This window comes from Aotus nancymaae, unplaced genomic scaffold (assembly GCF_030222135.1).
Source record: "Aotus nancymaae isolate 86718 unplaced genomic scaffold, 86718_ANA_hifiasm-v0.15.2.pri h1tg000108l, whole genome shotgun sequence".
NCBI lineage: Eukaryota > Metazoa > Chordata > Mammalia > Primates > Aotidae > Aotus > Aotus nancymaae.
In genome coordinates, this window is record NW_026988523.1 from 29,699,369 (window position 1) to 29,717,827 (window position 18,459).

Here is an 18,459-nt window from a genome sequence, read left to right on the forward strand (position 1 = left end):
TTTAATTCTTAACATCAGAAATATTATTCAACAGACACTATCAGAGTTAAGGGAAATTTTTGGAAAATTGAGACAAAAAAAGCATAGAGAAAGTTAATTCATTTTCTAGACAGAACTTTGCTAGTTAATTAGATAGTAATTTACTTGCTTTCTTGTACCTTATGTCATCTCTCTAGTGTGTTTGTTACAGTCCTGCATATTTTAAATAACAAAAACAAACTAATTATATATTTTGCATGATTAGTATGTTACAACATAAGATCAGACTAGTAATACACATCATCTACTCCACTGCCAATTTTTATACTCCCTGCAATCTTATTACACATCCTCATGGGAACAAAAAGGCTTTGTATTTATCTTACAGAGGGTATAAACATCAATTTAAAAAAAGAGACGCAAGCCTTATCTAGTTAAAAGTAATATAATTAACATGATTACAAAAACATTTCTAATAAAGCAGAGGAAATAATTGTATTGCTTGTAGTTCTATTAAGAGTTTATTGAGTGCCGGGCGCGGTGGCTCAGGCCTGTAATCCCAGCACTTTGGGAGGCCGAGGCGGGTGGATCATGAGGTCAAGAGATCGAGACCATCCTGGTCAACATGGTGAAATCCCATCTCTACTAAAAATACAAAAAATTAGCTGGGCATGGTGGCGCGTGCCTGTAATCCCAGCTACTCAGGAGGCTGAGGCAGGAGAATTGCCTGAACCCAGGAGGCGGAGGTTGCAGTGAGCCGAGATCGCGCCATTGCACTCCAGCCTGGGTAACAAGAGTGAAACTCTGTCTCAAAAACAAAACTTAAAAAAAAAAAAAAAAAAAAAAAGTATATTGAACCATTAAAAACAATTTCAAAACAATAAAATACAAAGGCAAATATCCAAATAGTTTTGTATGGATGTAGGATTCACTTTACTTCCATCCAACCTAGTTTTAATTCCTGTGGCCTACAGGATGGCTTAGATAAGGAAGAAGTTAAAAATTGACTGTTACAGAGTTGCAGTTGTATGGCATATGAGTGATCTACGTAACTGAAGTTGAAGGGAGAAATGCAATCTTCCCCACAAAACCGGCTTTTCCCTCAGTCTACTGTCACAATCTCAAGTCCAGCTACTCCCTCAACATCTCCATCTCCCTGGCTAAAACGTCCCATCTCTCACCTGGGTTGTCGTAAAGGCTCCTAACTAACCTCACTTCTTTTGCGCCTTTGCCCTCTGTGACTAATTCTTAACCCAATAGCCAGACCTAATCCTCTCCTCAAAGCTCTCCAGTGGCATTCTTATTCAAAATACAAGTCAATATCCAAGGCTGGTCACAGTGGCTCACGCCTCTAATTCCAGCACTTTGGGAGGCTGAGGCAGGCGGATCACTTGAGGTCAGGAGTTCGAGACCAGCCTGGCCAACATGGCGAAACCCCATCTCTAGTAAAAATACAAAAATTAGCTGGGCATGGTGGGCACCTGTAATCCCAGCTACTAGGGAAGCTGAGGCAGGAGAATCGCTTGAACCCAGGAGGCAGAGGTTGCAGTGAGCCAAGATCATGCCACTGCACTCCAGCCTGGGTGACAGAGCAAGACTCCATCACACAACAACAAAAACTCAATATCCTCACAACTGGGTCCCACACCAACTATTCCCCATTTTCCATCGTTCTCTCTCAATGACTCAGCTCCAGCTACCCTGGCTGGTTTGCTGTTTTATGAACCGGCCACTCCCACCTCAGGGATTTAGCAACTGCTCATTCCTTTATCCAAAATGTTTCCATCTAGATTCCATGTATCTTATTCCTTTAACATCCTTCAGGTTTTTGCTCAATGTTCATTTCTCAGCAAATGATTCCCTGACAACCACATTTATAACTGCAAACCTTATGCATCTCCACACTCCCCCTAACCTTCTTCTTTAAACTTGTTTTTGCTGCGTAGAACTTACCACCACAAGATTACCATATGTTTTGCTTATTTTGTTTACTGTCTGATTGTCCTCACTAGATTGTAAGTTCCTGAGATTAGGGATTTTTGTCTGTTTTCTTCAATCCTATATTTCCATGGCTATCACGTAGTAGGTGTTCAACAAATGCTTGTCGAATATGTGAACATCCTCTCTAAATCCTCTAGTAACCAGTGTCCAGAACTACATGCCTATGTAGGTGACCCAGACGCTTCCTCTAAGAACTGCATAGAAAAATAACTTCATTTAATTTAAACATCTTAATTTAAAATCGCAGCATTAAATTAAACATTCACATAACAACTACACAAACATTCTCCTTACTTATTTCCTACCTTAAGCCTTGATGCCATCACTACTTCCAGGAAAAAAAAAAAAATAGTTCCTAACTATCCCACAGAAGAAAGCAAGGTCATGTTAATATACTCTGCCCCTACATTTATGCAGTCTTCCTCAAAAGTTTGATAAATTCCATACCCCTCCACCAGGAGTTAAAGAAGGAGATACATCCTCCCACTTTCAGAAATGCTTTAACCAAAATTAAAGAAGGAAGAACAAGCTATTTGTAGGAACCCATTCATTGATAGAAATGAAAAACATTTTCTAAGAAATGTCAAAGACAAATGACTCTGGATCTAACACCATTTGGGGGATTTCATATTAATGCTAACACAAGTATATAATATTATATTTATATTAATAAGGCTGAGTATAGTGTCTCATACCTGTAAGTCTCAGAACTTTGGGAGGCCGAGACAGGAGGACTGCTTAAGACCAGGAGTTCAAGACCAGCCTGGGCAAAACAGTGAGACTCCCATCTCTACACAAAATAAATAAAATTAGCACAGTGAAAGGATCACTAGAGCCCAGGAGTTCGAGGCTGCAGTGAGCTATGATGCACCACTGCACACTAGCCTGGGAGCAGAGTGAGACCTTGACTCTTAAAAAAAAATTGACCAGGCATGGTGGCTCACACCTGCAATCCCAGCACTTTGGGAGCCTGAGGCAGGTGGATCACCTGAGGTCAGGAGTTCAAGACCAGCCTGACCAACATAAAGAAACCCTGTCTCTACTACAAATACAAAATTAGCCAGGTGTGGTGGTGCATGCCTGTAATCCCAGCTACTCAGAAGGCTGAAGCAGGAGAATTGCTTGAACCTGGGAGGTGAAGGTTTTGGTAAGCCAAGATCACCCCATTGCACTCCAGCCTGGGCAACAAGAGTGAAAGAAATTCCGTCTCAAAAAAAAAATTGTATAAATAAACTGCTTCCAGAATTAAACAAGACATACACAGTACGTGGATATAAACAAAGAGAATGATTTCCATATGCAAAACACAAAATTCATAGATTAATAACTGAAGTTTCCTAGTCTATTTTCTTCATTTGTTTTGTTTTGTTTTTTTTTTCTTATCTCAAAAGGTATCAATTTTTTTTCTCTCCATATTCATGTATATATCTATCTTCAATTTTTTTTTTTTTTGAGATGTAGTCTCACTCTGTCACCCAGGCTGGAGTGCAGTGGCGTCATCTCGGCTCACTGCAACCTCCAGCTCCAGGGTTCAAGTGATTCTCTGGTCTCAGCCTCCCAAGTAGCTGGGACTACAGGCACATGCCACTAAGCTCAGCTAATTTTTTGTATTTTTAGTGGAGCAGGCTTTCACCGTGTTAGCCAGGATGGTTTCGATCTCCTGACCTCGTGATCCACCCGCCTTGGGCTCCCAAAGTGCTGGGATTACAGGCATGAGTCACTGCTCCCAGCCTATTTGTTTTATTTTTTAAAAAAAAATTTTTTTTTGAGACTGTGTCTTATTCTGTCACCCAGGCTGGAGTGCAGTTGCACAATCTCAGCTCATTGCAACCTCCATTTCCCTAGTTCAAGAGATTCTTCTGCCTCAGCCTCCTGAGTAACTAGGATTATGGGCACCTGCCACCAACGCCCAGCTAATTTTCTTTTTTTTCAGTACAGATAGGGTTTCACTCTGTTGGCCAGGCTGGTCTCAAACTCCTGACCTCAAGCGATCCGTCTGCTTCAGCCTCCCAAAGTACTGGGATTCGAGGTGTGAGCCACTGTGCCTGGTCTATTTAGAGGTCTAGTAAACTTAAATCAATTCTGAAGCTTTTCCAGAGAGTAGCAGTAAAATACACTAAAATCAGATTACCTGGTTCTCAATTCAATGTTCTTTTCATCCTATCATGCTACTCTAAATTTGAGTGTTCTCTTGACCAGGAATTAAATTATTCTATATATCTGAGTTGAAACTACTACATTGCCAGGAAATTAAAAAGTCTAACTTCCCAATATTATTCCTAAATTAAATCGTGGTTAGTCAGGATGTTGCTATATACTTGTAATAATAACTAAATATTAAAGAGGAAAAAACCCAAATTCACTGTTATTTGTGTACTTTGTGCCATAAACAGAGGAAACTGTCATTTACAGTATAATTTTCTGGGCATAGGCATGGATTCTGGTGTTCACACCTCCAAGTTCAAATCTCAGTTTTGTCACTTATTAGGGGACACTATCTTAATGTCTCTAAGCTTTTATTTTCTTTCTTTCTCTCTCTCTTTTTTTTTTTTTTTTGACAGGGTGATTACAGGCTCAATCTCCCGGGCTCAAGTGTTGCTCCTGCTTCAGCCTCCCAAGTAGCTAGGACCACAAGTGCTCACCACCATGCAGCTAATTTCTGTATTTTTTGTAGAGACAGGACTTTACTATGTTGCTCAGGCTGGTCTCAAACTACTGGGCTCAAGTGATCCACCCATCTTGGCCTCCCAAATTGCTGGAATGGCAGGAATGAACCACTGTGCCCAGCCCTATTTTATCATTTTTTGAAAAGAGACGTTATTGTTTCAAAATATGTTGTACATGAGGCCAGGTGTAGTGGCTCATGCTTGACATCCCAGCACTTTGGGAGGCTGAGGCAGGAAGGTAGCTAGAGCCCAGGAGTTCGAGACCAGCCTGGGCAGCACAGTGAAACCCCCATCTTTTCAAAAATAAAAATAAAAATTTCTCCAGGCATGGTGTTACGTGCCAGTAGTCCCAGCTACTCAGGAGGCTGGAGGGTCACTTGAACCAAGGAGATCAAGGCTTCAGTGAGCCATGATTATGCCACTGCACTCCAGCCTGGGCAATCCAGGGAGACCCTGTCTCAAAAAAAAAATTACAATAAATATTACAATTTTTGTTGGTTAAAAATAAATATATATCTTTCATATCCCAGGAAATCAAATAAAAATAAAATAAATAAAATAAATGAATAAAATTTATTTATTTTTTGTTGTTGTTTACAAGGAGCTGTGTAAGAATAAAATTTAAACAATAAAAAGAAGATAGCACTACTACTTATGTCTTTGAGTTGTAAGAAAAATGCACAAAGTACTTAGCGCATGGCCTAATGCATGTATATATTAATAGTGACAGATATACTACTGTCAATGGCAGTCAGATATGAATGGAAATCATAACAGATTGCCACCTTTCAACCTTTAGATGTGATTTCATATTAATTAAACAAATCTTCCAAGTCAGAATGCTTGTTGATTTGAATCTTATAGCAATTACTTTTATCTAGTCTTTAAGAAATGAAAAAATTATGTAACAGTAAACTTGTATAATAACTCAAAAAAATTTAAAGCCATAAACAGACTAAATCCAAGTTAGAGCCCAAGCATTTTGCAATCTATTTGGCCAAAACAAGGCATTTTCCCTCATTCATTTAACAATTTGTGTGCCAGCTCCCAAGGTTACAGAGCCTGTTCTTGGTGATTCAAGGGCGCCCTCTGTCTGAGTGCTGAAAAAATCCAAACCCAAATTAAATACTTTGTGAAAATATGCTTTTTCAAGTAAAGTCTTAACAGTTCTATGAAATTGATCCTGTCTTTAATCACTGCTGATATATAGTCCTTAAAAAAAAAAAAAATGCCGGGTACAGTTCACGCCTGTAATCCCAGCACTTTGGGAGGCCAAGGCAGGCAGATCACCTGAAGTCAATAATTCGAGACCAGCCTGCTAACATGGTGAAACCCTGTCTCTACTAAAAACACAAAAATTAGTTGGGCATGGTGGCTTGTGCCTGTAACCCCAGCTACTTGGGAGGCTGAGGCAGGAGAATAGCTTGAACCCGGGAGGCACAGGTTGCAGTGAGCTAAGATTGCGCCATTGCATTCTAGCCTGGGCAACAAGAGCTAGACTCTGTCTCAAAATAAAAAAAAAACAATTCAAGTGTCATAATTTGTTGCAAGAGCACAAGAAAGTCCTGTCTATGTCTCTGTAATTTACCTAAAAATTTGGAAATTCCATGATATTTTTCTCAAAATTTATTCCATATCATTCAATGAAATTATTTTTTATTTTTATTTTTATTTTTTTTAGAGATGGGGTTTCACCATATTGACTAGGCAGGTTTCAATCTCCTGACCTCAAGTGATCCACCCACCTCAGCCTCCCAAAGTGCTGGGATTATAGGCGTGAGCCACTGTGCCCGGCCTCAATGAAATTATTGACATGAATCACCTAGATAAGTTTATTGATCTCTTTTTTTTTGTTCTTTCTGTGTAAAACTCTATACTTTATTTAATATGTCATTGTAGCAGTTTACTTAGTAATAAGTATCACCAACATTAAATATTTATTGGGTATCTTCTGTGTGCAGGACACACCACTAGGTGAAAAGGATGGAAAAAAACATTCTCTATCCTTAAAGAAATAACAATCTAGTTTCCAAAACAAGACATGTGAAAAGGATGTGTACAAAAAATATGTGGTAAAATGCCCGCTAAAAAGTATGTTTCTTTCCATCTACTTCCACCTTAAGGAAGTTATTCAACTTCTCTGAACCTCAGTTTATCTGGAATATAAAAACAATATCCACCTAAAGGAAAGTTGCAAAGATGAATTCAGATATCTGTAAAGGTCTCAGCACATACTAAAAGCTTAATGAAAGGTGGTTGTTATCATTTACTACTATATTCAAGAGGATAATCCTGAGTAATAGTGTCCTACATTAAAGAAATTTTATTTGCTTCAAATGGAAAGATATGTAAATAAAAAGGCTTATATTTTACTTTTACAATATTAAATATTCTTTCTAGTTAAGGAAAACAGTGATCTTGATTAAATGCTTGATATATCAGGAATGAGTCATTTCTAAAAGAATTATTTCAACATAAAAATATTACACGCTCTTCACGTTAAAAACTCTCAATAAACTATGCATTAAAGAAATGTACCTCAAAATAATAAGAGCCATCTGTGACAAACCCACAGCCAACATCATACTGAATGGGCAAAAGCTGGAAGCATTCCCCTTGAAAACCAGCACAAGACAAAGATGCCCTCTCTCACCGCTCCTATTAAACATAGTATTAGAAGTCCTGGCCTGAGCAATAAGGCAAGAGAAAGAAATAAAGGGCATCTGAATAGGACAGGAAGTCAAACTACCTCTGTTTGCAGATGACATGATTCTGTATTTAGAAAACCCCATAGTCTTGGCCCAAAAGCTCCTTCAGCTGATAACGTCAGCAGTCACAGGACACAAAATCAATGTACAAAAAACACTAGCACTCCTATACACCAACAACAATAGCCAAGCTTAGAGCCAAATCCGAAAAGCAATCCCATTCACAACTGCCACCAAAAAAATAAAATACCTAGGAATACAGCTAACCAGGGAGGTGAAAGATCTCTACAATGAGAATTACAAAACACTGCTCAAAGAAATCAGAGAAGCCAAACAGATGGAAAAACATCCCATGCTCATGGATGCAAAGAACCAATGTCATTAAAATGGTCATACTGCCCAAAACAATTTACAGATTTAATGCTATTCCTATCAAACTACCAATAACATTCTTCACAGAATTAGGAACAACTATTTTAAAATTCATATGGAACAAAAAAAGAGCCCAAATAGCCAAGGCAAAAGAACAAAGCTGGAGGTATCACATTACCTGACTTTAAGCTATACTACAGAGCTACAATGACCAAAACAGCATGGTACTGATACAAAAACAGGCACATAGACCAATGGAACAGAATGGACAGCCCAGAAATAAGGCCACACACCTATGACCATCTGATCCTCAACAAAGCTGACAAAAGCAAGCAATGGAGAAAAGACTCCCTAGTCAATACATGGTGCTGAGATAACTGGCTAAACATATGCAAAAGATTGAAACTGCACTCCTGCCTTACACCATATGCAAAAATCAACTCAAGATAGATTAAAGACTTAAAAGTAAAACCCGAAATAATAAAAACTCTGGAAGACAACCTAGGCAATACCATCCTGGGCTTGGGAAGAGACAAAGATTTCATGACAAAGACACTAAAAGCAATTGCAAAAAATTGACAAATGGGATCTAAATAAACTTAAGAGCTTTTGCACAGCAAAATAAACTATTAACAAAATAAACAGACAATCTATAGAATGGGAGAAAATATTTGCAAACTATGCATCTGACAAAGGTCTAATATCCAGCATCTATAAGGAACTTAAACAAATTTACAAGAGAAAAACTACCCCATTAAAAAGTGGGCAAAGGACATGAACAGACACTTTTCAAAAGAAGACATACAGGCCGGGCGCAGTGACTCACACCTGTAATCCCAGCACTTTGGGCGGCCAAGGTGGGCAGATCACCAGATCAGGAGATCGAGACCATCCTGGCCAACAGAGTGAAACTCCATCTCTATTAAAAATACAAAAATTAGCTGGGTGTGGTGGCACATGCCTATTATCTCAGTTACTTGGGAGGCTGAGGAATGAGAATCACTTGAACCCATGAGGCAGAGGTTGCAGTGAGCCAAGATGGCACCATTGCACTCCATCCTGGCAACAGAGCAAGACTCCATCTCAAAAAAAAAAAACAAAAAACCCAAAAAACAAAAAACAAAAACAAAACACAAAAGAAGACATACCTGCAACCAACAGACATATAAAAAAACCTCAATATCACTGATCATTAGAGAAATGCAAATCAAAACCACAATGAAATACGATCTCACACCAGTCTGAATGACCATTGTTAAAAAATTAGCTCTTTCCCATCTTACAAAATGGAGGGTGAACAAGTTGAGAAGCTAGATACTAAAAAGAAGAAACCTGAAGCCAAGAAGGCTGATGCTGGTAGCAAGGTGAAAAAGAGTAACCTCAAGGCTAAGAAGCCCAAGAATGGGAAGCCCCATTGCAGTCAAAATCCTATCCTTGCCAGAGGGAATTACAGGCATGCACCACCATATCCAGCTAATTTTTTTGTATTTTAAGTAGAGATGGAGTTTCTCCATGTTGGTCAGGCTGGTCTCGAACTCCTGACCTCAGGTGATCCACCCACCTCGGCCTCCCAAAGTGCTACGCTTACAGGTGTGAGCCACTGCACCCAGCCACATACTTTATTTATTTGTTTTAATTTTGTTTTGTTTTGTTTTTTTGAGACTGAGTCTCATTCTGTAGCCCAGGCTGGAGCACAGTGGCATGATCTCAGCTCACTGCAACCTCTGCCGCCCAGGTTCAAGTGATTTTCCTGCCTCAGCCTCCCAAATAGCTGGGATTACAGGCAGCTGCCACTGCGCCTGGCTAATTTTTGTAGTTTTTGGTAGTGACGGGGTTTCAACATCTTGGCCAGGCTGGTCTTGAACTCCTGACCTAGTGATCCACCCACCTCAGCCTCCCAAAGTGCTGGGATTATAGGCATGAGCCACTGCACCTGGCCACTTTTCATATTCTTTCTTTAATGCTCAGTCTAGGTAGGGAAGATAAACATTTACTAATATGTTCATTAAAATAAACATAAAACTCAGCTATTGTGGGCACACTGTCTATGGAGTACTGCTGCTCTGCAAGGAGCGGGAGGAAGAAAGAGAGAGAGAGAGAAAGAAAGAAAGAGAGAGAAAGAAAGAAACAAAGAAAGAAAGAAAAGAAAGAGAGGGCAAAAAAAAAAAAAAGAAAGAGAGGGGAGAGGGAAGAAGGAAGGAAGAAGGAAAGGAAGGAAGAAAAAATGTTAAAAACATAAACATAAAACTTAATAACAATGTAAATACAAAATATTCAGCTCAAAGTTGGAAGGGTTCAGACCAATATGAATTGCACGATCCATTACCTCTGTTTGTCATTGCAAAACAAACACACAAAAAAACCTAGCAGTCTTTTGATATAGTATACTTTTAGTCATCTCAACCATTTCATAAAATAAAAGATAGTTTAACATAGAAAAAAATCAAGGATAGAAGTAGGGCCATATGTTCTTATTTAATATTAGGACATAAAAGAGAAAATACAAGTAATATCAGTGTGACTCCTTCCGTGAGATTTCAGTGCCTCATCTCATATGTTTTTAGGCTGTTAGGTGACATCTAGGGCTGAAGGATTTATTCACCAATCAGAATCTGTTAGATGATGAATTGTGCCCCCCCAAAATTCATGTATTGAAGTCCTGACCTTCAGTATCTCAGAATGAGATTGCATTTGGAGAAAAGGTTCCTAAAGAGGTAGTTAAGGGGCCGGGCGCGGTGGCTCACGCCTGTAATCCCAGCACTTTGGGAGGCCGAGGCGGGTGGATCACGAGGTCAAAAGATCGAGACCATCCTGGTCAACCCCGTCTCTAATAAAAAAAAATACAAAAAATTAGCTGGGCATGGTGGCGCGTGCCTGTAATCCCAGCTACTCAGGAGGCTGAGGCAGGAGAATTGCCTGAACCCAGGAGGCGGAGGTTGCGGTGAGCCGAGATCACGCCATTGCACTCCAGCCTGGGTAACAAGAGCGAAACTCCGTCTCAAAAAAAAAAAAAAAAAAAAAAAAAGAGGTAGTTAAGGTTAAATGAGGTCATTAGGGTGGGCCCTAATCTAATATGATTGGTGTCCTTACAGGAATAGATTAGGACCCAGGCACCACAAAGAGACCATGTGAAGACAGAAGAGAAGACAGCCATCTCCAAGAGGCCTCAGAAGAAACCAACCTTTTTTTTTTTTTGAGGTTGAGATGGTGTCTCCCTGTGTTGTCCTGGCTGATCTCAAACTTCTGGTCTCCAGCAATCCTCTCACCTTGTCCTCCAAAGTACTGGGATTACAGGCATAAACCAGCGTGCCCAGCCACATATAGCATTTCTTCATACACCGATCTGTAGGTTTGTAGTCCTAAGCAATATACTATTATTTTTGCATGTTTTCAAATGTTATATAAATAATATTAGACTCTACGTGGACCGTGTATGTTGTTTCTAAACCCCTACCATCTTTTTGAGATTCAACCGTATGGATGCCCTTAACTCTGGTTTGTTCATCTAAACTGCTGAAGATGGTATTTTGTTATAAAATTATACCATGATTTATTTATTTATTCTTCTGTTGATGGACATTTCTATTGTTTTCAACTTTTTTGCTATTATCAGCAATTCTCTTAAGAACATTTTTTTTTTTTTCAAGATGGAGTTTCATTATGTTGGTCAGGCTGGTCTTGAACTCCCCACCTCAGGTGATCCGCCCACCTTGGCCTCCAAAGTGCTTAGATTACAGGCGTGAGCCACCATGCCTGGCCTAAGAACATTCTTGTAAGTATCTCACATGTGTGAGAGTTCTCTAGGACAGCAATTTCCAATTCCTTTCATGACCACACACAGGAAATCTTGGAAAAACATGTAGGTAAAAAAAATGAGGCTGTTCATACCCAGCAGTGAGCTGCCCAGGGGCTCTGGCTGCCCCAAGAGCTGCGTGGCCACTCCTAGCTAACAAGTGTGGGGACAAGAGTGACTTTATTTTAAATGCTAATCTGCCATGTAACTTCTGACTAACCCCGAGTCTGGGAATGCCTCCAGAATGTCTAAATGATGTATTAGTCTTCACGTAAGAGCCTCTATTCACTGTAAGTTTCCTCCTAAACCACACTTGATGCTGTTGCAGAAGTCATAGGCTGTGACGCCCACAGCCATCTACACATTCTTTCCAGAGCACATACATTTTCCCTAAGATATAAGCCCTGGGTCTGGGAGGTTGTGATGCAGAGATCTACCTGTCACACAACTGCCCGGGACCATATTTCTGTCTGTAAATTCCCCTAATAAATCACTGAAAACTGACAAACTGGGTTTGTCTGCCTTCTTCTTTGCCTTCTCGGCTCCTTTGGCAGTTGGGGGCCGCTTTGCACATACGGCCCTTTCAAGAAACAAAGAAAGGAAGCTTCTTTGGGAGTTTCCGTGGAAGCAAGAGGGATATATACCAAGAGGAAGAATTTTTGAGCACAAGAGTATGTATAGTATATCTTCAGCTTTTTAACATCCATATTGGTTTCCAAAATGTTATACCAATTTTTTACACTTCTACTAGCAATAGATGAAGGGCTATTCTACATTTTCACCAACACTTGGTATTATCAGACATTTTAATTTTTGGATATGAAATGGTAATTCCATTGTGACTTTAATTTGCATTTTTTAGATTACCATTGAGCATCTCTTCACATGTTTACTAGTTATTTGTTTCATTTTCAGCGAATTGTCCTCTCTAATCTTTTGCCCAAGAAATTATCTTACTCTGAGCAACTGTTCTTTTCTACCTATGTTAGGTAGGAATCTTAAACAAAATCACATTCTGTTTTATATATCAGAGCAACTTACAAAACTATCATGGTGTACAGTCTACATTTTGAAAGCTGCTAATCTATACAACGGCCTAGAACTAATTAAAAAGTGAAAGGGAAACCTGACTTTTTTTTTTTTTTTTTTTTTTTCTAAGATGGAATTTTACTCTTATTGCCCAGGCTGGACTACAATGGCGTGATCTCAGCTCACTGCAACCTCCACCTCCCGGATTCAAGCAATTCTCCTGCCTCAGCCTTCCAAGTAACTGGGATCACAGCCCGGAGCCACGACACCTCGCTAACTGTGTATTTTTAGTAGAGACCAGGGTTTCACCATGTTGACCAGGCTAGTCTCAAACTCCTGATCTCAAGTGATCCACCCATCTTGGCCCCTCCCAAAATGCTGGGATTACAGGCATGACCCACCAATGCTGGCCCTGACTTATGTTTATAACAAGCTCAATTCAACAAAAATTTCACTCAGCCTAGATCATTTGATCCTTGGGAATGCAAAGATCTTATTTAACTAAAATTTCAATTACTCAGGTCTCTGAGTATATTACCTGTAGTTTCTGCAGATGGAAAAGGTTGTAGACAAGGCATGCTGGCTCACGCCTGTAATCCCAGCACTTTGGGAGGCCAAGGCAGGTAGATCACTTGAGGCCAGGAGTTCCAGACCAGCCTGGCCAACATGGTAAAACCCTGTCTCTACTAAAAACACAAAAATTAAACCCCGTCTCTACTAAAAATACAAAAATTAGCGGGGTTTGGTGGCAGGCACCTGTAGCACTGGCTATTCAGGAGGCTGAGGCATGATAATTACTGGAACCCAGAGACAGAGGTTGCAGTGAGTCGAGATGGTGCCACTGCAGTCCAGCCTGAGTGACAGAGCAAGACCCTGTCTCAAAGAAAAAAAAAAAAAAAGAAATGTTTGTTGCTGGGGAGTGGTTCCCATACAGAAATCCAACTTCTTCGGTTATCTCAAAATACTACAAATGGTGAACTTATTTGTAATCGAAAGTATGAATTCAGGATAGTTATTTTAAAGGACTCTGCACAGGATTTGATAGCTGGTTGGTAGTCATGCTACTAGTCAACTCAGCTGTAACACTCTCACTGTAGCTATTATCAATTTACCTACTCAGAAAGGTGGAATCACTGAGGTTATTAAATGTGCAGACAGAACTCTTCATGCAGATAATTTTTACTTAATGATTTAAAGCTATTAAATGCTTTTGTTACCATAAAGCCCAGTACATCACTGTTGGTGAACTGCGATGAAAATTTAACAAATTCTATTTGATTTGAGGCTGCACAGACACTAAGCCTCTGAAATCATTTGAAGCATATTATTCCTAAGTTTTTTCTTCATAAAAACTGCATGCTTTACAAATTATGATGAAGCAGGTCAAATCTTCCCATTAGTATTTCTATTACTGTATAGTAATACAAGATTAAGTCTTAATGGAAATTATATTTAGAAGCTATGGCAGAAGCTATGGCTTACATTTTCTGAAATTGATTCTATTTTTAAATTTTCTCGTCAATGGCAAATAAACATGCCATAAGTGAAAAATAAGCTAAAATGCATGTTTACCCTTTTGATTTCCAATAATGAAAGCTGATATTTATTGAGCATTTACCATGTGTCAGCCACTGTGTAAAATACCTTTTTGCACATTATTTCATTTAACTCTCACAAATTCATGAGGTAGGTTATGTTATTACCATTTATCCGATGAGGAAATGATTAGGTTAAGAATTCTGCACAAATACTGGTTGTATGACAAGCAATCCTGCCATTCTTTCTTTTTTCCTTTTTTTTTTTTTTTTTTTGAGACAGAGTCTCACTCTCTCACTCTCTCCCAGGCTGGAGCGCAGTGGCATGAACATGGCTCACTGCAGTCTCGATTTCCAGGGCTCAAGCAATCCTAGCACCACACTTCCCAAGTAGCTGGGACCACAGGTGCACCCACTACACCTGGTTAATTTTTAAATTTTGTGTAGAGACAAGGTTTAGCCATGTTGCCCAGGTTGGTCTCGAACTCCTGGGATCAAGCAATCCTCCTGCCTTAGCCTCCCGAAGTGCTAGGATTACAGGCATGAGCCACTGTGCCTGGCCCATACTGCCATACTTTACGAAAATTTTTTTTCAATTGTTATCAAGTAGGAAATCTAATTAACTTTAGTTTCATTAAATTTCATCTTTACTTCCTATCCATGGCTTATAAGAGAAGTGTTAATATGAAGCAACAAGGTTTATGGTAAATAGAAAATTGATAATCTAAAATAACTAAGAGTTTCCCATATTGTTATTATAATTATACTGAAGCTTATTTACATATTATTTGTTTTCTATTGAAGCCTTGAGTTCTGATGGGGGAAGACCATGATTTTGATTAAACACAAAATGGGCAGTTAAACCTCTAAATAGTATACACTTTGGAGAAAACTGAAGTACATTTAATTATTTGGATAATCATTCCTGATTATTTTTTTAATTTTTTTATTTTTATTTTTATTTTTTTAAGACAGGGTTTCACCATGTTGGTAAGGGTCTTGAACTCCCGACCTCAGGTGATCCGCCCACTTTGGCCTCCAAAGTGCTTGGATTACAGGCATGAGCCACCAAGCCCGGCCTCGTTCCTGATTATTTAACTTACATATTTATAAGCATAAATAAAATATACAAAATGCAAATACTGCTTTTTTTTCTTTTCTTTTTTCTTTTTTTTTTTTTTTTTGGAGATAGGGTCTTACTCTGTCACCCGGAATGCAGTGCAGTGGCACACTGTAACCTCAGTGTCCCAAGTAGCTGGGACCGCAGGCACTGACCACCATGCCCAACTAATTCTTTGCATTTTTTTTGTATAGACAGGGTTTCATCATGTTGCCTAGGCTGGTCTTGAACTTCTTGACTCAAGCGATTGGCTTCACCTCAGCCTTCTAAAGTGCTGGGACTACAGGAGTGAGCCACCCACCTGACCAATACTGCATTTTTTGACTTCCTGTTTTCTATCCTTTAGAGCACTGATTTCTTGGACACAGTGAAAAGAAATTTTTTTCAAGTTGAAAATTTTAAGTTAATGTAATCATTCATATTTGAAGGATGTCATGATTTATTTTTTTAATTTAATGTCTTTACTATGGAAAATATTTCTTATTATAGTTTATACCCTAAATTAAAAATAAGTAGGCACTTCATATTGGCTTCTGGATTTGCTGTCACTTGCCTACAACGAAACAAGTAACGCTGGGTTTATACTGGATGGGTCACAAAGCAAGAGTTTGGACTTTATCATTGGTTTCAATCCTAGTTTTAGAGGTATGGGGATACAAAAGAAGTTCTTAATTTGGAGACATTTAAAATGGCTTGTGTGGTTTTCTTCAGGAAGCAAGCTAACTTCAGGACCATCACAGCACCCTTTAAATATGTAATACTTGTTTTGTTCAAAATGTGTATGTTACATATCTTATCACTCAGTGTATAAAATATCACTGCCACTGACATCAATGGAATTTTATGGGAAATTGGAATGAGTTAGTAAGCTTTGTCAAGCAGGCATTTTCCTTCTCCCTCAAAAAGTTATGTGTGCAAGTATAAATCATCAAAAGGATACATTCTTTCCATCTATTGCTTACAGATTATTGTCTAAAAAGGCACAAATTTCATGGACAAGTCTTTATCTCCGTCTTTCTTAAAACAATGCAGAACATGGGAAAAAATTTTCTATACTGCAGTTCACATTATAGATAAGAAAAATAAAACCCAAGTGACATGGGAGATTGGCGGTGAATTTTCAAATATCAGTAATTTACAAGATTTTCATTAGCATTGTTTCCATGTTTTCTGTAAGATATGAACATTTAAATTGGTAAGAATGAAATTTGCATATAACATTAGTTTTTCTTATTTTTATCCATTTAAATATTCACATTTTGATTTTAATATATAACCTTAAGTTATATATTAAAAACGTATATATAAAAAACGTATATATATATACGTTTCATTCAAAACACATCTAAAAATTAGAAAATGCCTAAAGGGAAGCTTTATTTACTTGGTAGAAAAATTAAAAAAAAAAACCAAAAACCATATTCTTCACAATTTCAGAGGTGACAAAAATCTCTTATATTTCAGTGGTTTCCGATCTTCCTTAAGGGATTTGAAAATTGTATAGAATGTTGCATAATCTTAAGCACATTAATGTTAAAGTGCTATTGGTCTATTTTAATTATGTACTTCTTACAATATAAAGAATTTATTGGTAATGCTGAATCTATTGACCTCACAAACTCTGTCATTATTTTGGTGGAACTATTCATAAGCATTTATAGTTACTGATTTCTAGCAGTTGTTTCTTATCTTCCTGATTTTACAATTCCCCAAAGTAAAGGTGCAAAAAACAAACATCTACTCTCTTTTTCGACAACCTGTGTGGTGTAAACACAAATGCAGACCTTTGCAAGTTGAAATGGTTACAAGATTCAATAAAAACTTGAGAGTTTTTGCTTCAAATCCCCACGCTAGTTTGTTTTAGCTCTACCGGATACGTGTCCCCTACACATTTCAAAGGACCCAGGCAACTCGGCTCTTGCCTGCAGTTTCAGCGCGCGAGTTGGAGCTGGCAGAGTTCAATTGCTCAGGGTGCTGAGTCGGGGGCAGGGCAGAGGCAGAGGGACGCTCACAGGTCCGGTGGTCCTGCAGGCTGCGAGCCCCCAAGGCCGACCCTAGCTGGAACCTCAGGCCTCTCCCCAAAAACATCCCTAAAAGGCGTTCCCTTTGTTCATTCATTCAACAAACATTTGTCCAATTTCATATGCCCTCTGTCTTGGGAAAGCCAATTCAGGCCTCTGCAGCCCCAACACAGAGGCACTGGCACTGTTCCCGCCTTATTAATGACCCAGTGAAGCCAGGAAGACGAATCTCGACCACTGCTGTGCAAATACCGCGTGTGGTTTAATTAAATGCCGTCTCTCCGAGTCCCAGTGGCCGGGAGCATTATGCCACCTCCCTTGCCCTCGTCTCTCGCTACCACGCAATAAAGCGTTAATCGCAAATAGTGACCATGGCCACGATCCGTCGTTCCTGCTTCCAAGCAAGTCTTGTGCCAGCTTCCTCATTTTGAGAGGCTCCACTCTCTTGGGCTTCAGGCTCTGGCTGGGCCTCTGGGACCAAAGGCCAATCGGGGTCTGAGAGTCCTGGCCACAGACATCTACAGGCGGGTGTAGAATAGCGCCCCCGCGTGGCGGCGGCCCAGGGCGTCTCAGCTGGATTTTTCCATCTCCGTGGTAGGCTTGGTCCCCCGTACACTCCAGCGGAACTACAACTCCCAGCACCGTGGCTGCCCGGACTCCCGGAAGCCGAAGCCCTGCAGGGAGGAAGCAGCTGAGACCCCGCCAACAAACCGGGGGGTTAATTTAACCAGAAAAGGGGGCGGGAAGGGCTCTGGAACACCTGTCAATTTGCCACCATGAACGTGGTTTTTGCTGTGAAGCAGTACATTTCCAAAATGATAGAGGACAGCGGGCCTGGTATGAAAGTACTTCTCATGGATAAAGAGACGGTGAGTTTGCTTTTGCTCAGCATTTGTGAAGGAACCCTCTCAACCTTACAAAGGCTGGTCTCATTCCACTGTAGGATTTAGCATTTAATTTAAAGATGTGAAAATGAGGGTCAGTTTGTGTGGAACTGAAAAGTTGTATAAAGCTTGCACGGTGGATTTTCAGTCTAAATGGCTCCAGCCACTGCCCAGAGACTACTTCTACCCGGAACAATTTATTGGAATCAGAAATCTTTTTCTAAAAGCCTCTGCCAAGAAATCATTAATATGTCAGAGCACTTGGAAGACTTTGGGATGGGCCCACTGTTTCTACTCAACATTATGTTTTAAAGTAAAGCTGTTGGAGCTCAAACTGAAATGACAGGTTAT

General features: G+C 39.5%; 1 protein-coding gene across 1 annotated transcript in view; it reads left to right on the forward strand.

Moving 5' to 3' along the window:
• Nucleotides 1-17,884: 17,884 nt before the first annotated feature.
• The window catches only part of VPS45 (vacuolar protein sorting 45 homolog), an 81,300-nt gene continuing 80,725 nt past the window's right edge, over nt 17,885-18,459 (forward strand). The window contains exon 1 of the mRNA XM_012462556.2: nt 17,885-18,093. Coding sequence (XP_012317979.1) covers nt 18,001-18,093 — 93 coding nt within the window. The 5' untranslated portion in view covers nt 17,885-18,000. The remainder of the gene's footprint in view (nt 18,094-18,459) is intronic.